General features: G+C 40.3%; 2 protein-coding genes across 13 annotated transcripts in view; one reads left to right on the top strand and one right to left on the bottom strand.

The window, feature by feature from the left end:
- Positions 1–8,900, bottom strand: part of CEP170 (centrosomal protein 170) — a 101,110-nt gene extending 92,210 nt beyond the window's left edge. For all 9 annotated transcript variants that reach the window (XM_084512264.1, XM_084512268.1, XM_084512269.1 and 6 more), the window contains exon 1: positions 8,739–8,900. The gene's annotated coding sequence lies outside the window, so the exon portion shown is untranslated. The remainder of the gene's footprint in view (positions 1–8,738) is intronic.
- Positions 8,901–9,094: 194 nt separating this feature from the next.
- The window catches only part of SDCCAG8 (SHH signaling and ciliogenesis regulator SDCCAG8), a 111,238-nt gene continuing 96,332 nt past the window's right edge, over positions 9,095–24,000 (top strand). For 3 of the 4 annotated variants that reach the window (XM_084515080.1, XM_084515081.1, XM_084515083.1), the window contains exons 1-6: positions 9,095–9,408; positions 16,311–16,490; positions 16,610–16,692; positions 21,592–21,705; positions 22,095–22,220; positions 22,513–22,653. In XM_084515080.1, coding sequence (XP_084371206.1) covers positions 9,114–9,408; positions 16,311–16,490; positions 16,610–16,692; positions 21,592–21,705; positions 22,095–22,220; positions 22,513–22,653 — 939 coding nt within the window. In that variant the 5' untranslated portion in view covers positions 9,095–9,113. Of the gene's footprint in view, positions 9,409–12,658; positions 12,773–16,310; positions 16,491–16,609; positions 16,693–21,591; positions 21,706–22,094; positions 22,221–22,512; positions 22,654–24,000 lie in introns of all 4 variants that reach the window. The other variant, XM_084515082.1, reaches the window with a different exon arrangement.

Raw genomic sequence — 24,000 nt, forward strand, 5'->3', positions numbered from 1 at the left:
AAGAATCATTCAGGTTAGAAAAGACTTCTTTATGTAAGATCATCAAGTCCAACCTTTAACCTAGCACTGCCAAATCTACCATTAAACTATATCACTAAGCTCTACATCTACACGTTTCTTGAAGTCCTCCAGGGATGGTGACTCAAACAATTCCCTGGGCAGCCTGTTCCAATGCCTCACAACGCTTTCAGAAAAGAAATCTTTCCTAATATCCAACCTAAACATCCCCTGGCGCAACTTGAGGCTACTTCCTCTTTGTCTTATTGCTTGGGAAAAGATCTGCTCCATGAGCTTCCTCAGCACTGAGGTCAGGCTGGCAGGCCTGTAGTTCCCCAAATCCTCCTTCCAGCTCTTCTTGTAGATGGGCATCACATTTGCTAGCCTCCAGTCAGCTGGGACCTCCCTGATAGCCAGGACTGCTGATAAATGATGGAAAGCGGTTTGGCGATCATCCCGCTGGCAGAAACACCATGCCACAGATTTGACAGGTACCAGCTCCTTGCAGCCTGTTGCCCACCCTGCACTTGCATGGCTCCTCTGTGCTCGGCCATTCAGGCTGTTTTCCCCCCAGAATATTGCTGGTTCCCACCCAAGCAGACAAGAAAGAGCACGTGTTCACATGGAGGGTCAGCATGGTTTGATACAAGACATATCCTTAATAAACCAGACATGTTCTTCTGCATGATTTTCCTCTCCTTTTTTGTTTTTCCCTCTCCTTTTTTTTCTTTTTTAATAGGATTGCTTTACTTTGAATTGCTAGCAAAGTGCTTTCACAGTGTTGCCAGAAATTCAGAAGTGTTTTTTTCCCTTCAATCTTGGATGTACCTGCACATTCCCTGCACTTGGTCCACGAGTCAGACAGGTTGTGGGCAATCCCAGTCTGGGCACACAGACATTTTTTAACAGAATGAGTGCATTCACATGGTATCGCAAGTATGAACACACAAACACCGTAATGGATTAAACAGACATTTTAGTAATAAAGGCCCAGCCGTGCCAGCCCACACATCCATAAAAGTCAAGCTCTACAGCTGGGAACAGATGCTCTAGAACATACCTGTCCGTGACAGTCTGGAAGCTTCCATAAATAAAAAGGCAATTAAAAAAAAAAAAAAAAAAAGGAAAAAAGAAAAGAAAAAGCATTCTATTTCCAAATCCTTCCACAAGTTTTAAGATCTGACAAGATTATGAATTCTGAAGTATATGTTGTATTCAGAATTTTTAATGAGATCGGAGCTGTGTGTGCCCAAAGTTTTACTGGTGGAAATGGAGAAGTTACTTTTAGCAGCTCGATTAAATGACACAATTAAGTCTCTAAACATAGGAAGAGTCTGCTGGACAGCATTATGAGATAAGAATTTATAGTATGGTATCTCTTCTTCATTAACTGCTCAGGCACCTACATTTCCACTGCAGCAAATCCCAAATAACCTAGTAGGAGTTAGCATGGGAAGTTGACACAGTTAATAGGCAAAAATAGGCAAATACATACTTCTGACCCTCACCATACAAACGCCGAGCTGAAGATGCTGTGGTCCCACGTCAGCCAAATGCAGCCTGACTGCTGTCAGGCTCCAGCCCTCTCACCCTGCCCCAGCCCCGACCGCTCCCTTTGCCTTGGCTGCAGGACTGCTGGGGCTGGGGCTGTGCAGCTGAGCTATTTCAGCGCGTTCAGCTGGTGACAAACCAACTCCTCCCGTCCTCTCCACTCCCACAAACAAATGAATCGTTCCCAGAAGTTAACACACAGAAATCTAGCACCACAGCAAAAGGAGTGGGGCTGCAGAGCTGCAGGGGGAGAAAAAGGCAGGCCCAGGTCAGCCAGGAGTCAGCTCTGCCTAAGCTGCTAGGAGAACCCACTGCAGTTACATTAGTCCCAAAATCTCATGGGACTTCTTAGGTCTACAGTAACTGTAAGAAATATTAATAAAATAATCTTCACGGATAATGCAACTTTTAAAATCTGTAATGGGTAATGAAGAAAACACTTTCTTCTAATGCTGCCTTAGATTAGCATCCCCAAAGCATGAATAAATACCTTGAAAAGAAAGCACGAATTCCCATGGAGGTAAGCTACACAAATAAAGCAATGCACATGCCCTGAATACAGTCTTTTTTGAAGCATTGCCTCCCAAAAAGCACACTAGGTAAAAATAGGTTTAGTGCTTTTCTTGGTTTTGGAATGAAACTGCACCAAGAAAAAAAGACCCACAAAATATGGCAACTCAAATCTAAGCCTACTAAATCAAACCTTCTCCCGAAGTACTGTTTAAAGGTAATTAATGAACTGCATTTAAAACAGCAGACTGATTGTTTATCTTCTACTAAATCAAAGGCTTCAATTTACCACAATCAGGCAAGGTATGACTCAGGGCTTCAGGGGTCACTGTCACATCTTGACACTCGTCTGTTTTTTTTGTTTGTTTTTGTTTTGTTTTTTTTTTTTTTTTTACACTGCCACCTTATAAAGGACTTCACTACAAGCTATAGGCTGCCCAGAAATTATAAAAATGAATTTGCCTTGTCAGAGGTTTATAAAAATAATCCAGTAATATTAACTGGAGCAATTGAAAACTTACTGTTTAGGATGCATAAAGAAGGTAGAAAGAATTGAAGACCATGAAGGCAATGTCAGAAGCTCTAGTAAAAAATTTTGCTTTTCAACCAAATACAGCTCAAGACATGACAAATTAAAGCTTTAAAGCATTTCTAGTGTACGTGGATACTGCAGCATGATTCAGACATCCAGAAGTGAGGCTGACGGATAATTCCATTCTCAGTTCTGGTACAAACCCCAAACCCCTCAGAGCAGCTAACCAGCAGCATTTAGAAGTGCTACACCTACAGTGAGGATCATGCAAGAGAACAATGCAAACCAGGTTTTGGAGTATCACCCGGTCAGACAGGAGGAAGCTGAATGTTGCTATTTGCAGGTTTAGCAATGCAACACCCAGAGTATGTTTAATTTTGAGGGTTGAAGATGCTGATACAGTATGTTAAAGAAAATTCAACTGGGCTACAAAATCGGGAAAAGCAAAGGTGTTTACTTCAGAAAAATGATTTAAAAAATAAAAATAAATAAAATGTGCATGCAGTATGCAAGACAATTATATGTGATGATTTAGAGGATGCAAATACTGAAGAAGGAAATACTGCTTGGCATTATCCGATAGCATCATTTTCTCTTTTCCTAAAATGAGTAAGTTTTCTATAGTAAGCTGAAGAATGTAATGCAATAGCTTTATGTTGGACCTTGAACTGTGTAAAAAACAATCCCATATGCAGAAGTCAGCCGCAGTACCTGAAGCTTATGAACTTCACCAAGACCTTGAGCAAACAAACAACTCATCTTTGCCCAAGGAAGTTGAAAATCAAATTCTGAATGAGAAAATATGCTACCAAATTTGTACTCTAAATGGTAATAGTTAGAACTATACATACTGATTTTAACAAACAGGTGTGAATTCTGACAGATTTTCTTATATTTATCATTGTGATCTCTAATAGCAACAAAAACACGGAAGGACTGAAGAGGGCAATATTATCTATATCATGAAAATACTTCAGCTGTTCCATAATTCTTGGCTTCGCTAGTTGTGGTCATTTTTCAAAATTCTCTGCTAATCCAAAATCTAAACAAAAAGGAGTTCTGGGTTCTCAATGGCTTCCTGAATAATTTCTGCTCACAATTCAAAACAGATTTGTAATAGCCAGTTTTACAGTCAACCTCAAAACTAAAATTCAAGCTGTGTTTTGACCTGTGAATCACCCCAAGCAGCAATTCTTATAGGAAGTATTTGACCCTCACACTGCAGCAATATTCCCTTTGGAAACCAAGTACAATACGAACACATATCATTTAAAGAAGGGGAGATGGGTGAGCAGAATCTTCACTAACCTCACAAAACTAGGTCGGCTTCTCTTTAATAACAAGAAGAGGCAATAAATCAGGATTGTTATTATTAAATTAATCCAGTAAAAAAAAATGAACATGTGTGAGAAACAAAGGTCTGAAAACTAGAAAGGGACAGTTTAACTGAACTGCCTTTTCAAGACAATGCTGAAGAAATGCAGATCAAGTAGAAAGAATAATATTTAATAGAAACCACGCCCGACTCAAAAGTCCCAAGCAGAAAACAGATGGAGACTAGCTTTGTTTTAGGAGAAAATAATCACATATGCCTGCACCTTTCTTATGGCTCTCTAGGTACCAGGTTGTAGATGTTCTTGGAGGCTTCAGTAGATTGACTCTTGGCTTGACCCAAGATGGCCATTCCTGAGTTCTTAGGAAAAGCCAAAAACAAAAATCTAAGTTAAATGAAACTACAATATTTCTCACTGTCTTCCATTTAGTAAACTAAATTACGAAACTAAGTATGATAAGTCTTACTATTAAGTATAAAGCTACGTATAATAAGACTAAGTTGCCAGTTGCATTGTTGGGGGAGCAATTGTGGGTTGGAAGCAAGACTTAACGAAAGCAAGAAAAATCGTGTTCATGAGAAAACAGAAGAGAGATGACATTCTGAGTTCCTGGATTTTTCTTCTGAATCTTGAAACGTAATCCACAACAAGATGACAAATAAGAGATAATTGAAAAGGTCTTGATTTTGACCACAGAAGAGAATACATATGAAGATTGCCAAGTATTTGCAATTCAAAAGAATGATCATCAAGAAAATTATTTAGAAGGAGAAGTCCTAAGTACATCTAATTTAATGGGTTCAGTATATTGCTGCTACCTCCAGACCACAATGGTTAGCTAATGGACTGCTTACAAGCCCATCACGCACTACCACAGCTAAAGACAAGCAAAATGCCCTGTGCACAAAGCAGCATCTTGGAAATGCCAGGGCGGAGCATCACTTCTGGCCCTGGACAGAAGCAAAATGGGCAGAGCCAGAGTCTCGTTTGGAATGGTGTACAGTGATTGGAGATCTGGAAAGCCCATCACACAGACTTAGAAGATTCTGCTATATATTGAGGAAAATACCACCTCAGTTTCAGGGAAAAGTTCTGAATACAAAATATTTTAGTTCACACGGATGGAAACAAGTAAACAGAGGAACCTATAACAAAAAGGCCAATTCTTGCACTAAACCCAGCAGAACAAACTGAAGCAGCCAGGCTGTAAGAGGGCTGCAGCTGTTGGTACAGAGCCTGCTTCCTAGGCCCACCAGTGGATGCTGATGGAGCTCTGAAAAGCACTTTGCTAAGGAAAAACCTATTTTCCAATAACAATTTCTATGCAAACAACAAGAGGAGGAGAAACAATAAACTTTGTTTATAAACTTTGTTTATTGTTTCAGATGCATGTAGGAAAAGAGATACCCGTCGTCCTAAGTATAACATTCAGTGGATGAAATGAGAGATGTACCATGTATCTGTTTTGAATGAATAAAAACAATTTATCTAAGCACGTACCAATTAGCACTTTTCTACAATTCAAAAATAAATAAATAAATCACACTTTTTAATTAATATGACTAGGAAGTAAAAAGATTGCAAAAGCCTCTGAAAACTAACAACCTCAAATTCTGTGGAAGAGAAGATGCCACTGTTAGTCTGGTATGAAAACCCTGTTTTTTCTTATGCAAAGGACACATCGCTTACCAGAACCTCTTTTCATACCCATATTATAAAGAAACATTATTTTTCATCCAGTTACGTTCCGAACATTGTGAATGTGGACATTTTACATACCAACAACAGGAAATGAAGACTAAAAGAACAAAACCAGTACCTTAATGGCTTTCTTGAATTTATACACATCCCCTTTCTGACTGCAGTATTCTGCAGGAGAGACTGTCAGAGCATAGAGCTGAGCAGACCAAATGGATTGCTGCTACTGGAAAAAGAATTTCCTTCTTCCAGGCTTGACGTTGCTGTCCCCATTCAGTGTAGTTGCTCTGGCACTCATCTGACCACACAATGAAATAATTCAATTTGCTAACCCAAGGGATTAAAAAAAAAAGTCAAGCAAAACAAAAAGAAACTGCTGGATTAGTCGAGCAAATCAACTTTTCCCACTCTCAGCCAAGTAGCAGAGCTGCCTGCTGCACCATTAGCAGAGGAAGCGGGTAAGCAGGGAGCTTGAGGACCAGGAGGATGTTACAGGTGCCAGTCACCCTCCTCTAACACCCACCTACTCCCAGACTTACCCCTTATCAACCATCTAAAGGGCCTGAATGATGCACTTCAACTTCACAGGCAATCTACTAAAACATCTCTGTGGGTTTTATTTAATGTTTTTAGGACAAGCTGCTTTTCACAGAATCACAGAGTTGTAGGGGTTGGAAGGAACCTCGAAAGATCATGGGGTCCAATACCACTGTCAAAGCAGGTTCCTTAGAACAGGCTGCCCAAGTATTATTTTGACATAATACATGACCAAAAAAAACATATTAATTTAGAATATGTGTGTGGTTTTTTTTCCCCTGAAGGTCAAACAAAATTTCAATTAAAACAGTCTTATGACTTAAACTACAAGAGCACCACTAAATTAGAAACAGCTTCCCAGCTTTGAGAGGACAGAATGGGAGAAACTAGATTATAAAAGCGGACCGGGAATTTGTGATTTGTTTGAATATTTTGCTGTGGCAATACAACAGACACACACAAAGCTGTTTAAGCAAGTAGCCTGTACTCTCTTCCCAGCCTCATTTGCATATATTATCTTATAATTTAAGCCACGTGATCACGTACTATTTTTCCCCAGGACATCTGCCTCATTCAGCGCACAGGATGGACTGATGCAGGGAAGCACAAGCATTGCGCAGGGAAGGAAGCTGCTATCTGCAGACCACTCTACAGAGGATGCATAAGGAACAAGACAATGCAAGAACAGATACAGCAATCGACGCTGGAACACAACTGCAGGCGTTCAGCAAGAGCATCACAAGCCTTGTAGCCAACGAAAGGCACCTCCCTGCTTCCCTTAGCCCTGACACAGGGAACGCTGGTAGAAAACCACGCATCTAGCATCAGCTCCCAGGCAGCGAATGAGCAGCTCCATTCCCCAGTAACAAAGAGCTCTTTTTTCCTCAAATTTCAGTCTCCAGGCTACAACCGTACCAACTTTTACTACAGCAAGCAGCACGCTCTTCAAAGAAGGGACCGCGTGCCATTGTAACCTCACAAATGTCAGAGGCAGATGGGAGAATTTCTGCAATTCTGCTACCTGAAGACTCAACACCTGACTCTCCTGCTCAAAATTTTCAAAAGAAAGAATTCTTGGCTTTCTTTCTTCAAAATCTGTTTTACCTCAATTTAATTCTACCTGCAAAGCCAAGAAAGGCAGCACTGACACTGAAATGGTCTTTTTTTTTTTTTTTAGAGACTCGAGGAGGTACTATGGTAACTACGTACATTAAACATTTTTTTGCCTGCATTTGCAAGAACTGGAAATGGTACTTCAAAATCAATTTCTGCAGCCATTCACGTTTTAGGCTTTGTTGCAGTCACTCAAAGAAGCTCCCTAGCTCTCGCGTACAATTGAACACAGACTTTTTTAGTTCACATTTGTAACTGACAGTTATTTTCTGGGTTCTGTGTTACCAAGAGAATTACTGAAAATCCTTCCTGCCAAGTCCCAGACAGTTAGGAAGCAGAAGACAGTGAGAAACCATCCTGAGTTGCAAAGCCCAGCCTGAATAGATATGGGAGGCAGTCACCTTCAGAATACTTGGAACAGATGTCCAAAAGTAAATAAATAAATAAAAATCACACTGCAATGATAGAGTAAGTTTAGTAACAACTTTTATGCCACAATGTTTATTTTAGAAAGAAAGAAAAAAGATTTGTAGCTGATTCATTATAGATAATATGTTTAGAAATCTGAGAAAAACAAATGAAAACAAAAACGCGTCTTATGGTTTTGCACAGATAATTCTGTGTATCCTCAACTTTACTCATAGAATTGCAGAATCATTAAGGTTGGAAGAGACCTCCAAGATCATCTGGTCCGACCATCCCCCTACCACCAATGTCACCCACTAAACCATGTCCCCAGGCACCACGTCCAACCTCTCCTTGACCACCCCCGGGGACGGTGACTCCACCATCTCCCTGGGCAACCCTCTTCTCTCCATCCACCCAGCCCTTATGACCTCTTTCAGAAAACAAAAGCAAACAAATAACCAAAAAACAAACAAACAAACAAAACAAAAAAAACCCACACCATCAGAAATCAGCATGCAACTGACAAACCGTTTGGAAAAAAAAAAAAAAAACAAGAAGCAAGGGGAAGACCCGTAGGGCTCACAGCCGCGGCGCTCCCCGCTGCCGCTGCCCAGGCGTGAGCGCTGCGGAGGCGCCGCACGGGCAGCGGGGCGCAGCGCAGCCCCCGGGGGCCGCTCCCCGCAGGAAACCGCCTCGCGCTGAATCGCGCCCGGGCCGCCCCGTCCCACCGAGGGCGGGCGCGGGGGGCCGAGGGCGCTGTCACGGCGGCGCGGGCACGGAGACCTCCGGCGCTGCCGCCCTCCCTCCCTCCCTCCCTCCTTCCCCTTCACAAAGGCGGCCGTTCCCCCGAGTGCTGCCGCCCCCCTCCGAGCCCACTCCCCATTTATCACCCCCCCTTCCTCCCCCTCCTCCTCCCCCTCCTCCCCCTCCCCCTCCCGCACCCCCCCCCAGCCCGCCGCCCCCCTCGGTGTGCGGTGAGCGCTCCGCGGCGCACAATGGCTCGGCGAGCCCCCGGCCCCGCTCCGCCTCCGCGCTCACTCACTCACTCACTCACTCACCCCTTCGCGGCGGCTCGGCCCGGCGCTGCTGGTGCTGGTGCTGGTGGCGGCGGTACCGGCGGTACTGCTGTGTGTGTGTGTGGGGGGGCGCAGGGCTCGGCGTCGCCGTGCAGCCGCGCCGCCGTTATTCCCCGCACATAGCGGTAACGGGCACGGCGGGCGCGGCACTGCGCAGGCGCCGGCCGGGCTCACACAATGCGGGGGGGGGAGGAGGAGAGGAGGGGAGGGGGGCGGTGCGCAGGCGCCGGGCGCCGAGCGGCGCGGGGAGGGAGCTGCCCATGCGCCGGCTGCAGACAATAGCGGGGCCGGGGCTGTGCTCAGTGCGCAGGCGCCGCGGGGAGGCAAACGCGGCTTCCCGCGCCTCCGCCATGCGCTATGCCCGGCCGCTGCGGAGACGGGGACGTAGGCGGAAGGCGCGTGCTTGTGCGCAGGCGCGAGCGCGGCCGCCAGCCCCAACAAAGGGGCGCCCGTCCTCCTCTCGGGGACTACACTTCCCAGCAGCCCCCGCGCGGCGCGCTGCGTGCCGGGACTTGTAGTCCCTGCCCCTTGGAAGCCGCAGGGCAGTTCGCTGCGAGCGTGGCCCCGGGAGCCGGCGGCGTCCTGATGCGGGAGCCCGGCGGGGAGCCCGGCCTGGCGGCGGCTCTGGAGCGCTACCAGCGGCGCCTCCGAGGTAAGCGGGGGCGGGGCGGCACGGTGCGGTGGGGGGCCCGGAGCGGTTCCCTTGGTCACACGGGTCCCCCCCCGCCTTCCCCCTACCCGAGCGGTGCTGCCCGGCTGGAGCCGTTGGCGGAGGTGACCGTTGGCGGAGGTGACCGTTGGCAGCTCCTCCGCAACGGCAGCACGGCGCCGTGCTCCCTCGCCCTTCGCCCCTCCGGTGAGGGCAGGGGGCCCCGGGTAACTTCGGTGTGCCGGCTGCGGGCTGAGGGCTCCTGCTGGGGCTGTGCCTGGCCGTGGAGGGGCGATAAATTAACGTTTTAATTACTGCTGGGTAAAACTTCTGTTGGCGAAACGGGTTTGCCCCAGTGCAAAGTATTGCTGTCGCGCAAGAGAGAGTTTCGATTAGAAAGGTCACACGTTGGGCTTATTATTGTTCGTTTCTGCTGCACCAGCGCAGGCATCGGCACAAGCTGGAGGAATGTGTCGGAAATGTGACGTGTTTCACAGCGCTTGCTGTATTTTTAGACAGCTTGTGATGATCTTCTGCCTGGAACGCTGCTTCAGGCTTGCTTGCTTGCTCTTGTGCAGGTCTGGCAGGGGGCTGCACTGTCACCGAAATACCTTAGGAATTAGAGCTCCTGTTCCGTACAGTGCAGCGCCTGACCTGCTTCTTCATTTTAAGCATTGGAGGTTAATTTCTGCTGGCCACTGCGAGTCCAAAGTGTGGTGGTGAAGGAGGGTTTCTTGTGCTCATCCTCCAGGAGATGCACTGGTGTGTGTAGTTGAGCTCTAGAGCATGCAGGCAGTGTGCTCTGCTCGGCGTCCGTCCTGCTGGAGCACAGGGAAATGTGGGGATTCAGTGGTTATGTCTGGATTCAGTGGTTACATCGAGCTGCCTGGGCTCCCTGCAGGGCGTGACGCTCTTGGCTTCCTTAGGCCGTGACAGCAGGGGAAGCCAAAAGCCTCTGGAGTCTAAGCCACAGCCCTCTGCCTGTGTTCTCATAGTTTCAGCATGCTTCATATTTCTTCATGTAGATGTTCTTTTGTGCGTGTGGTTTGGTAAGTTTGGTTCATTCCTCGATTCAAATTTGCCATGAAAACAGGCTTTTGTAGTATTTTGCAACAGAGCTCCAGTTTTTCTAATTTTGTCTTAGGCTCTTTGTGCATTTAAAATGTTCCAGTGGAATTTCTCTTTCCCTCAACTAGAAAATCTGTTGAGATGCTTGGGGACTGTTTTATATATACGTGTGTGTGTGTCTGTATATATATACGTGTGTGTACATACATACACACAAGTATGTGTGTATATATACTTGTGTATACAGTATCTTCGTAGTTGTGACAAGATTATAGTGTTTTCATATGTGGAGTCTGAAGCATGCCTGTGTACCAAGTTATCTGGATGCTGTAAGTGATAGCTTTAATTCTCTTGTAACTAACTTCAAAGGGCCTTTCTCATGAATCTTGCATCTTGGACTGTTTAACTCTGTATAAGGGTAACAGGAGAGCTCACCATATCAAATGACTGGATATATTCTGTTCATAAAACTGATTTTGTTTTTTCCTATTTCTGACTGGGTTGCCTTACTCGATATCCATTATGGTTTGTAAGCTACTTCAGAGCACAATCTTCTAGTGGCTGTTTTCTTTTCCCCTCTGGGAAGCAGGGACTTTCTGTACAGCGCAGAGGTAGGTCTGATCCCTTACATCCAGGAGTGCCTCACAATGAGCAGATACCAACAGGGCAATGTCACAAACAACCCCATTGCTCACATTGTTCCTGGTAGCTTTATGGATTTAATGTGGAACAAATATATCTATTATTTCATGTGCTGCTGAACCTAATTTTTTACTTGTTTTACCCACAGTTATGCAATTTGGGATTTTTTTTACAAACCTGTATCATTCATGTCATCTGGATTCAGGAGCTTCAGATAGCCTTGGGCACTGTTACGTATTTTTGATATGCAGCATTTACACTGTTCGTAGTCCTTGACTTTATCTGGACCCAGGCTGACACATGGCAACAGGTTATAACCATCCATTCTGGAGATCAGAAGAATCATTTCACAGCCTTACTCAGTATGATGGAAGAGTGCACAAGTTCACAAAGATTACCAATTACTCTTCAGTGCTGTGTCCTTTGTTAAGAAAAATCCCTCAGTACTGGTATGTGGGAAAGCCCAAGTGTTCAGTGAACTGACTCCTGTAGCCAGAGGGCAGAAAGCCAGGCCAAAAATGTGACCAAAAAATAATTGGTCTTAAAGCCCAACAGAGAGGTTTTTGATGGAAATAATGAAGGCTTTATAGCAGGGCTTTTCCTGATTAGTCTAGACTTCGTATAATTGCAATCTTTCACATTGTGTGTAACGCAGAGTTAGGAGGGTGGTATTTGTACGGCCTGGGTTATTAGGTTACTATGTAAACTTTCACACAATTGAAACCGTTTCAAATGAACTTCAAAGTCTTTAGGAGATAATAGCATTTCTATTTAAGTTATCCCCATAATAGCATTTCTATTTAAGTTATCCCCAAGGGAAGAGAGGTATTTTCTAACAGAGAGTAAGAGCTGTGCTGTTGTAGTCACACTAGCCACCAAAAATGGGCAGTTGTGGCGTGAACATCCAGCGAGCCTCCTTCTACGTTGGTATGAAGAGGGAGCAGGGTGTGACAGCAGGTGACCTTTCAGCTCAGCTTTCTCTTTTCTGCTCAACAGCAGTCAATACATGAAAGATGTGATTTTAGAGTGTACTTTATTTCTAGCATTCACCTAACTCTTTGGACAGAGAATTGTTCACTTTTTTTTTTAATATGAATTTTCTGCCCCATAAATAAGCAACCCTTTGAAGTGAACAACGCTGTCTTGCTTTTGGGTCAGAGTTGGTTTAAGAGAAGGGAGAGGCCATCCCTTTTAGCTACAATGTCTGATAGAGGCAACTTATAAATCTTTACTGTAAGGAAATGCGGAAACAATGTTCTCTATTCCACTGCATTGCCAAGTGCAGTATCCTTTTATGTAGTTTCAGGGGATGAAGCTGTAAGAACAGAGGAAATACAAGACTTCTACAAAGAAAACTTTATTGTGCATCTGCCTTATGTGACTCTGTGTCTTTTTCAGTAAATTAGGAGAGACATGCAGTCCCAGGAAAAATGAGATGTGGCCAAGTTACCAGCTTTCCAAGTGAGCTAGGACACTTTAGCAGCTAAGAAATTTTAAATGGTAATCTATAATTGTAAGTTGTTGTGTTTTTTTTTTTTATTAGGCTTTTTATTTGGCAATTGTTTCTAGGTGTTCTTGCTGAACAGAATATGTAACATGCATTCAAGGTCGGGGAATCCATCAGAAAGGATTGGGAAGTGCTCGGTGTTTCCAACAGGTGAGGGTCTCTAGACCGTAGACATGTACTTTATACTCTGCAGCAAAAGCTGGTATAGGGACTGGTAGGGATGAATGCTGCAGCTCTAGAGAACAACCTCCTCTTAAAGATAGCTGGCTAAAGGAGGTGTTGAAAATAGCAGATTTCTCATGTAACAATGCAAAGCAAGTATGAAAGCTGAGAAGCCAAACCAGACGGTTCTGTAACTCATTATTCTGAGACATCCGTGTGTTAAACACATCTTACAACCTTTAGAGGCCTGGCCTAATGAGCAGCCTGGTATCGTCTGTTGTTGAATGTTTACATGTAAAGTCCTAGAAGCACATTTAATACAATAGCTTCAGTCTCAAACTGCCATGTAGTGCATTAGTGGCATGGTAGATCACGTGCCTGTGCTTGGCTACGGCTGTGGTATGAAGAATAGCTCTGTAGCAGAATGGTGAGTAAGGTAAATTACAAGCCCGCACATAATACAATAAAAACTTGAAAGCAATTTCTCAGCTTGCTTCTTTGTTTCTGAGCAGATATTTCATGTGAAATTTCATTTCAATCAACCATCTTTCACTTGGGGATGAAAAAATCAATTCTAGTTAGTGTACTTGAATACTTACTTTAAAATAATGAGGTGAGTGCATATTACTGTTATTGAAGGACAGTTTGTTGTGTTTTTTTTTTTTTTTTACCACCCTGTGAAAATCTCTCCAGCAAATATTTTTAATATAAATAACTAATTTTCTGTTTCAAAACAAAATAACCTTTAAAAACTTCTTGCATACCTCACGTTTCCAAGAATGAGTAGATATTCAGGAAGTCAATCACGGAATTGTCGGGGTTGGAAGGGACTTAAGAGATCATCAGGTCCCACCCCGCTGCCAAAGCAGGTTACCCAGGTAGGTGACCAGATGGGCCTTGAATATCTCCAGAGAAAGAGACTACATGGTGTACTATTTTTAGTTTTATAAGTGTCAATAGAAACAAAATCAATGTTAATATACTTTGGACTGTAAAATTTTCTTTAAATATCTTTGTTTTCACCAACTGGTCTAATTTCCTGTCTTGTTGGTTAATGTTTCACATAAATTCTATTTATATTATTTTAGCCCTAAAGAATCACTGTAATTTTGTCTCCTCCTACTTTCTAGGGCTGTTCTCTGATTGGGAACTGTGGAATATTAACAAGTGACATGTTAAACTTCCACTTATCTTCCTGTAAACATTATTAGAACTAGACCTTTTTCTGTAGATGATAGAGGTAAAGCAACTTTGTAGTTTTTCTCCAATTTATGTTGCTCAACAATTCTGTCAGTTGGAGTTATTTTCTGTTTCTTGCAGGCACTTCTGTTATTGTGGATGGTTGGTTCTTTTGCTAAGCTCTCCATTAGCTCGAGAGTATTTTCTGTGGCATTTCTGAGTTCATGAATGAGGTAGCTTTGGTGCTTTCGTTTAAAGGAGTGCTCTTCATAGACAGTCTTGGGCAATGTCTGAAAAAACGTCTTTTGTTTAGGCAATGCAGACACAGTTCAATGCCTTCACTGTTTGTGTTTTGTTGTTGTGTGTTTTTTTTTTTTTCTCTGCTTTCCTCTCAGTAGCAAATTGTTCTCAATCTTTTATCTTTTTTTTTTTTTTTCCCCAAAACTGATTACTACTTACTTGGAAATACACCAACCTCTTCCTTGTTGTATTTTGTGTTTTGACTCTAGCCTTTATCTTAAAGTTTTTTTTGTATATGTTGAATGGATCTGTAGTGTCTTTCATTTTTTTTATTTTTTAAAGTTGTTCTGCAGCAGTAGTGGTGTTCCCCCCCCCCCCCCCCACACACACACACACAAAACAAACCACCTTCTACCCTTTATATTTATATAAAGATTCTTCTCTGGAAAAAGGATACCTGTAATGTATCTTCAGAATGTAATACTTATATGTTGTAGTTAAAATGAGTAGAGAAAATAAAAAGAGATATCAATACTTCTTTCAGGACATGGAAGTATTATTAAGCAGGTAGAATATATAGCACATGCTGTTTGAACATTAATGTTTCAGTTAGGGTCCTGTTGGTTTTGTCTGAACCATTATGCTTAACTGAGCTTAATCTAGTCCAAGATTGTACTGGTGTTTAGGTGAAGGGATCGGGGTTTCTTTGTACCTACAGCAATGAGGTCTCGAACCAGTTAGTTTCCCTGGTTGCTTCTGTTATTGAGATAATTCACAGTGGTTTTCGTTCTCTTAGGTGTTTGGCCAGCTGTGGCGTTAGGTAAGTTATTTGCTTGTCCCTTATGGTAAGTACTGCCTGTGACTTATACATGATAGTTGGCAACTTTTTATGGAGCAGTTGGATTGAGCCCAATACATCAAAGAAAAGAGATTCATCAAGTTCTGTTGCTAGCTTGCAATTTTTCACAGGGATCTGAAGTCCTTTAAATACTGAAAACCAAAGAGCTTTACCAGTAAATAAAACCTAGAGGTTCTGCTCTGAGTATTGCAGAAAGCCATACTATGCTAGATTACTTTCCTGTCTTAGTTAGTATATACATGGCTTAAAGGGAAGAGAAATTACTCATCTTCATTTATACACAGGTAGTTAAAAGAAACAATGTAGTTAGTGAATTAACTGATTGAGGTCCTACAGCGTGAAAAAGAAGTGTCACTGTCTAAAACCAATCCCATATTTTCTGATTTGCAATGCAGTTGTCACCTTTTCAGCTGCAAATCTGTCCAGTTTCTTTTCTGGCATATCAGATGTGTTCAGCTGTAGTGCAGTGATATGGCATTTGTGGTTAGAAAGTTTGCTGTTTTTATGAAATCAGATGAAAGAAGGAAAAGGGAAAAATAAATATAAGAAAAACATATTGAAAATGAAAAAAGAATGTTGCTGTATCACCCCTAAGTCAGCCAGTTGTTGGAAGGGTTCATAAAGTATTTCGTTTTATCTGGAAATAGTTTTTTGCTTTTGGTTTTCTGGAATGATGTGTTTTTTTTGCAGTTGGTCAGAAGTCATCTATCTTTATTTAATCACAGTTTCCTGTTGCTGAGTTTTTATTTCAGTTACTCAGATATTTTTCATTTGTACTAGTCATTGCTTTGTCATGTGAGGTGTCACCATTAGAATTCACAAATGTTGTCCTTAGAGCTTGATCCTCCACGTTATACGAAATATAGCATGAGCTTTATATTCATTTAAAAATAATAGAGCCATATATACTAGGAAATGTTTTGGGGTCAAATAAGTAGTTGAAGCTTTCTTTCTGCTGGCAATTTCTAATAGCAGGTACTTGTGCTGTTGCAGAGGCTTAATGCATTGACAGGCTAACATACTGTTTATGGCTTGTTCTTTACAAATGTGGTAAATGATTCTCCCTCAAGTTGTTGACATATCATAGTTTTGGTGTTTGCATTAGACAATTACTTCCAGCGGCTGGCCTCAGATGAAGGAGTCAAGCTAAACAGATGCTGAATGCATTTAGTCTTTGCATTTTTTTGCAAACAAATTGTCAATCAGTAAATATTTTCTTTTATGTTTTTTTTTTTCTTTTTACTGCAGAGCGTGCTAATGAAAGTATCCATCAATTGAAATATGCCTTGGAGGAAAGACAGTTTGCAGAGGGTAAGGATGAAGTTGGATTTGATGAGTCCTCTGTGGACAAGGGCAATGATGATGTGGACCATGGCAATGATGACAGTGAGAATTCAGCCTGGCAGGATCTACAGCACAGTCACGCAGGTAAGATTACTCAGAAGGCAAATAGCTTAAAAATTGTTAGAAGCGATATTAAATCAGTCGTCCCCCCCCCTAAAAAATCAGTCTTCTTGCTTACAATAAATGTTTTTATCTCTTCCTAGCTAATCAACTTAAGATTTTGTTGCAACATCAAGAAAGAATGGAAAGTGAAGTCTCTCCATCAAGGAGGAAGATGCTGTTCTGTGTATGTTTCTTCTTGTTTCTTTGTGTTATTTGAATGAACAGCATGCATGCTGAGATCAGTAATTTCCTACTATCCAGGATGAATCATTCTTATATTCCAAAATGTAAGTTTTTTTTTTTTTTTTCTAGAATGTGGTCAGAACTTGGCTTGTTTATGACTATGGCAGAAGAAAAAGAAATTCCTAATACAGGATCTAGACATTTCTTTTTTTTGTTGACCATGATGCATAGGTGACAGTTCACATTACTTAAAGCTTTCTCATCATCTTCTCTCCACTAAAGTTCATGCTTTTTGTTTTTGAAACAGTTGGGATTGACTGCATGGCCAAATTTCTGTAAAAGCAGTCTCTGTTTTCCTTTATGACTATACTCAGAGGGCTCAGAAAGGCTTACTTGCGCTATAACCGTGCGTTTTCTCTAGAGGATTATAGATGTCCGTGTAACAACAGGATTTGTAGCTCTGCACCAAAATGCAGTGGTCTCTGCCAAAGTCAGTAAACTAAATGGAAGGGATAGCCTTATCTTGTCTTCTCAAATGTATCCTTCCTGCAGCAGAACTGCACCAAAATACATGCAGTATACAGGTCAGTTACTGGTATATAGCAGTTTTTCTGTAACCAGCAGGGGAAAAAAAAAACAATTGAAGACATTGTTTCAGTTCAATCTTACAGTGGCTTCTATTGCCTGGGTAGGTTTGCACCAAACCATGCAAGCAACTCTTCCCTGTCAAAGTTGAATTAGCAGTAGGGAAATTGGAAAGACATGTTCCTCTTCTGTTGCTTTGAGCCTGTGTAATAAGTCTTAGCTCCACTGTTCTGATATTGAGAAAATTTTATTGAAAGTTCAACTTCTCATAGAGTTCCAAAATCCCCGAGTTCAGTCTGATTGTCCTGACAGGCACTTGTGCCTCGTAGTAGTGCAGGATAGAATTAGAGTTTTGTATCTCAGGGGAATGGTGCATCATTGTTTGATCTTGAGGCTATATGACTCAGTATCAATTTGTGGTTAACCCATGGGGGGATGGAGAAAGTGTGGTTTTTTTGTTTTTTTGTTTTTTTTAAAGCATCTTTTAATTCATCTTTGTCCAAGTTTTCTACTTAAAGAAATTTTAGCCAAGTGGAAAAATTGAGAAAACAAGATGGTTTTTCCAAAGAAACAAGTGTAATCGTGGTGTATTTCAAGGGCTGTATCCAGGAGTTGGACTCAGTGATCCCCGTGGGTCCCTTCCAACTCAGGATATCCTATGATTCTATTAAAGGATGGAGGAATAAACAGAAAATATGGTACTTATTGTATGGATAGAGCATTGGAGCCTTTGAAAGGAAGAAATGCGCACGTGTTTTGAGGACAGAGTGTAAAAGTCAAAGAATGTGCAGCTACAAAAGTGTGCGTGCATATGCTTACACACATCCTTGTCTGATACCATCTTGTCTGTTGGTTTGCTGGATACTGCAGAAATGCTTCATGTGTAAATACAAACCAATTCCCTAACAGTCAAGGAAAACAAACACATATTATGAGTAACCTTAACCTTTTTCTTTGAATTATGATGAAATACCTGATGACTACTGAGTAGTAGATAACTACATGACTCTATAGGTAAATAAAATTTCACAGCAAGCATACTGTTTAGTAAACATCACAACTTTTTGTACATATAAGTAACATTTGCCCTAACAAAATTCCTTTCTTTTGCCTGCTGATTACAAGTGCAGGAGACATCAAATAAGTACTTCTCTTTAAACCACACCCAGATAATCAGGCAGAGGTTTGCCTTTCGTACTCCCCAGCCCAAGATCCTGATGCTGTCCTTGTAGTTTAAGTTTTTGCAACTGCTTCCCGTTGTCTCGTGCCAGTTGACAGGGCAGCAGGTTCAAGAGTGCCAGCATGGAGTGCCCAGTTCCTGGGGCTTGGAAATTTGAGGCATTCTGTAAAAGTACAAGGTGGACCAACTTATTTGGGATGTTGGCAAAACTATTTGTCAGTGTGTAGAACACTAACCTCTAAAGCTGCCAAGCATCTATATTTTATAAACCCTTGTGTTCATACGGTAAACTTTTCAGTGTCAAGAATGCAAATGTGAACAACATTTCTGAGACTTGTGCATAAATGTTTGGTAATTCATACTTATTTTTATAGTTGGCCTACATTAAATATGTTTCCCTTGACCTCTGTTCTTCTGTTCTATAACACATATTATTTTGGGGCTGTGATCAGAAAATTTATTAAAATTCCCAAATTAAGTGATAACAATTATGTGGTTAAAGAAATGAATCACTAATTATCTAACAAGCATTCATCCCATCAAATGGCAGGTAGAAGCTTATAAATAATGAAATATCACTGTGACAGGGCTGTGGGTTAACTAGTCCCCCGTTGCTTCTCTGTCAGAAGAAAATATTACATATTCTTTTCTTTGTTGAAACTCTTCTCTAGCACTCTTGCATATCTTATGCAAGTGTTTCTTAGGTTAAACATGAGTACTGTTCTTCAGTGGAAAAATTTGAGTAGAAAAGGAATTTTTCCCACTGTCAAACAACACTGTTGTGTAAACTATTCAGTGAGGTAATACGAATTCTCAACTGCAGTGTCTTAAACTTTCAGAGAAGAGTTGGGAAGTCAATTGGGATCTGGAGGAGCAGAGCAATGGATTCCAAATATTCTTGGAACCGTAATATGTTCTATTTAGGATATATGGATACACATACACATGTATATTTTGTCTCTTCTTTCTCCCTTCCCCAACAAATGTTTTTTTTTTTTTTTTAATTAAAAAAAAAAAAAAGACTATATAAACTAATTTAGATAAATAGCCTCTAAAGCACTGTGAATTCTGAGTATACAGAACACTTACATGCACTGAGCCAAGGTGAAATAGATTACAGATTCAGAGTTTATTCTATAAATGTTTTTCTAGATGGTTCTGGAAAACCCTGCATTTTTCTCCTCAATTCTAGCTCTAGATCTCTCAAGAATCCCACTTTCCTATGGCAGAATTTACATTAGGTATCATTTGATAGGAAGGCTTTTCTTGCCAGAAATTTCTGTTGCCTTTACAGGTATGGTTATTCATTCTCATGTAAGGTTTGGATATTCATTGCCATCATAGCATAGTTATTTCTTTTTTGTGTGTGTATGGTGGTTGGTGTTTTTTTGTTTTGTTTTCTGTTTGGTTTTACCCAATTAGTGGATTTTATTGTTTTTTTTTTTCTTTTTTTTTTTTTTTTTTTTTTTTAAAGCTGGGCAGGGAGTCTTAATACCTCATCTTGGAAAATATAACATTTTTTTTGTCAATTCTTGTCAGATGACCAACTTCTAGATAAGGTAACTATAAGATGCAATAGCTAGCCACTAATAGCTTAATTTATTTTAAATGGTGAACGTTTCTATTTCTTTCAAAACAAAGATGTAGGTTTCTGAATATTTTAGGAGGTTCAGAAGACTAACAGTCCAGCTGTTCAATTAAGTAGTTCCTGAAAATGAGTTCTAGAATCTTTAAAACTTTAGGTGTATTTGAAAAGCATACAATTGATATTTTTTTGCACAAAAAGGTTTGATTCTGACCTAAGATCACTGAAGGTAGAATTGTAACAGTTTCAAAACTACCTAGAGATCAGCACAAGGAGCCTGTTTTGTTCGGAACAGCAAACTAATGCTAGAAATGTATCTGCTCATCCTCCAAGAGGACCTAATTTGCAGACTTTGTATCCTTTCCAGAAAACAATACAAAGAAGGGACACTTACCCTATTTATGTTTGTCAGTTATGTTTTCCAGTTCAGTAAATAACTGAAAAGTGCAGATTTTTTTTTTACAAGAGGATGTATGTTCTGTTTAGAAATGTGTTCCAATTTGACTGCCTTGGTTTTAATTGTTTGTTTATTTATTTATTTTTTTCAAAGGTGGCTTGCACTGATAGACATTACCTTCAGGAATGAGAATAGTTAGTATAGTTCAATAGTGGAAAATCAAACTAAGGTAGTACAGCAATACTGAAATATGTAAAGAGGATGAGTGAGACTCTGAAAGCAGTGGATTGTTGAATTTGTCGTTTGAGACTAGTCACAAAAATATTTAACAAATTAAGAAGCAGTTTCATTGTAGACTATCATATTCATGGTTAATGTTGTTACTCTATTAAAATTATTAAAGTATGTCATATTTCATTAGATCTCAATAAATTACTATAATATGCAAAATAGTTGTGTAATAACTACTCTAAATTAGCTCCTTTTTCAGACTGACAAAGCCTGTGTGTTGCTAGTAGGATCAAAGAGGTGGTAGTTTTCAGGAAGACATTTCAGCTATGATTTGAAGGATATTTTAATAGTAGACTTATTTACATTCTTATTTAATTCGTACTGTATTCTTAGGAGTAAACTCTGTAAAGTTTAGAGTCTCTTAAAATACCAGGTTCTTTGTTAAGTGTAGTGTCTATTACATATTTTTGTGTGTTTCTGTGGAGCTATTGAACTGGCATAGTTGTGTTTCTGCAGCAATTATTAATGAACACTTAGAGGTGTATCCTTTGATGCATACCAATTAAAATTCAAGGGATTTTTAATGTTAATTTCACAGAAGAAAATATTCCTGAACACTTTTCTAAAATGAATAATAAATAGCGGTGTGAATTTCATTTGGACATTGGTCGGTGGGTATAATTTTTTTCCTGATTTTATAGTGTGCTTAATCAAGCAGTAACACATTTTGACAGGAATGACATATTTACTTTTTTTGTACTGAAGATTTGAAGTTTTTCCTGTTTATCCCTTCCTCATGATCTAGTACTTGGTGTTTTGTTTTTTTTTATTAAGCATAAATAATAATCCGTGTGTAAGTAACATCTTATTGCAGTAAGTGGAAAATCAGAAAATAACACACAGTATTCTTTACTTCCTACAGAAACCTCCAGAAGCTGCAGCTGAAGATTTACCAGGCCTTTCTGATCTTGTTCCTATAATTAACGATCAGTCTCAGTATATTAACCATTTAGAAGCAGAAGTGAAGTTTTGCAAGGTATTTTACACAATATATTTCACCTGAATATGAAACCATGGTACCCAAATATGAAGAATTGCCTTAAAAACAGCTTCTTGTACTTAGCCTTGAGGTTGATTGTTGTAATGACCAAAAACGAACAAGCCACAATTCAGTCAACACTGAGCCTTACCATGTATCTTGGTGTCTATTTAGAGTCTAAAGACCTTCAAAGACATTTTTACTTTATCTTAGAAATGGAAATAAGCATATTTTTAAGAAGTATTTTTGTACCTTAAATATCCATATAATGACTCCTTCTTTGAACATTCTCATTTTGTTTGAAAGTGTTAACCTAGACTTTTGGTCTCAAGATGTATTTAATTATCTCAAGGAGCTTTTTACATGCAGTTCCTGTTATCATATAGGAGGAATTGTATGGGATGAGAGAACAAGTTCGAGTGGTTGTGCTTGAAAATGAGGACCTCCATCAGAAACTGAAATTTCTGGCTGCAGAACATACTTTGAGAGAACAAACTCTTCTAGATACCTCAGTAAGGTTTTATTTTTGTTGTTGTTTTAATCAAGGTTCAGAGACATAACTCCTATTAATGAAGGCTATATAAATGGTCATCCTCAAACTGAATTTTAGTCAAAACCTAATGACAGTTTGAAAACATGGATTTCCGTAGATAACTTCACAGGTTGTTAACCTAATTAAGTTGTTTATTGGTTCTTAAATTCTACTGTGATGAAAATCATAAGATTCAATACTCACATAATTAATATTTGTTTAAAAATACAGCCTACATAAGTATAACTGAAGCACTAATATTTTTATTTTAGGCAAATACTCGGAACTCCTGGCCTGTAGGTGGTAATGACTATAGTCTGCATCAGCCAGTCACCTCATCAGCAGCAGATAACAAAAATCCAGCTTTGGTTACAGCATCTGTTGGAGAAATAGAAAAATGGCATGTAGAACTGGTTGGTATTAGCATTCTTTACCTTTGGAAAAACTTTCAGTACTTTGTTATTGCTGCAGTTCTGAAAATTATTTTTGTAACAGGCTTACAGGAGGAGTTTTAGTTGACTGGAGCTTAATTGGAGGTCAGGTTTTATTGTCTTAAGCATCATTTCCTCATTATTCCCTAATTAATATTGTTATCCAGTTAGATACGGATGGCAGAGTGTAGCTGCAGATGTTGACTTCCAGACATAAGTCTCAGTTTAAGAATGTCATGTCAGTAGTGGCATATACTATACTTTGGAGATTCTTGGCAGTAACACAACCCACAAGCAAGTGGGAGCTAGTTGCTGTAATTCAGGCAAGCCTTTAGGCAAGCTCTTTTGCAATGAGCCTTACTACTACAGTAGCAGTGCAGGGTCAGTAAGGTACAAAAGTAGCTTTATCTTGTCTGCCTTTCCTGAGCCAAATTACACTTTTTGTGCTTTTAGAGATACTGAGGAGCCTTTGTGATTCAGAGTTGTTGTAGTGCCTGTTTTATTTCTTCAGCTTGGGATGATATTCTAAATTGCTTTGATCTAAATTAATTGGGTAACATTGCCAGTTTCTGAGATAAGAACAGGATTAATTTAAATTTTTGGTGTATTTTATCCATGTGCATGTGTGTGCTGTGGAATTGAAAGGGCACTTTAATTCTCCAAGATAATTATTGGTATCTATTAAGTTCTCACAGAAAACTGTATTTTTGATAGTTTATGCCTCATCTATAGCTGAAAACATCTTCAGTGATCCATAACGCCTATTTGAAAGTTAGTTTTTATAATAATTGCACTTCTTCCTCTGTCATGTTAAAGTGGGAGTATCGTATTGATTGTGACTTCTTTATAAACATCACAGTGAGCTGAATCTCTGGTGTTTCTTTGGCTCATTACCACCATTGTGTTCGCCATTGTTGTGGTTAATTCATTTATGTAGTTTGTGGTAATAGGATTTCCAGGTAATTGGAGTTACTGTGTTATAAATAAATAACTGTTTTACTAGAAGAATCTACTATTTCTGCTGAATTAGGGGAGAGTAAGAGCAAAATGAAGGCAAGATTGAAGAGATTCATCTAAATTATTGTAAATAACTGAAACTGCTGGAACTTTTGCAGTTCATACCATATGAGAATCTGGCACATTAAGTAGAAATAAGAAAAAGGAGGGTTATTCATTTCATAAATTTTCACAATAATGTGAGATACTTAGATTTCTCTGGATCTAGTATTTCAGATTTATATCTTCAGGGGAAAAGAGTGAATGCGGCTGATGTCTGGTTTCTTCATAATACTGTCTTAAAGAAATCTAAAAAACTTTTTTTCTCCCATC

This window comes from Aythya ferina (assembly GCF_964211825.1).
Source record: "Aythya ferina genome assembly, chromosome: 3".
In the NCBI taxonomy this organism is placed as follows: Eukaryota; Metazoa; Chordata; class Aves; order Anseriformes; family Anatidae; genus Aythya; species Aythya ferina.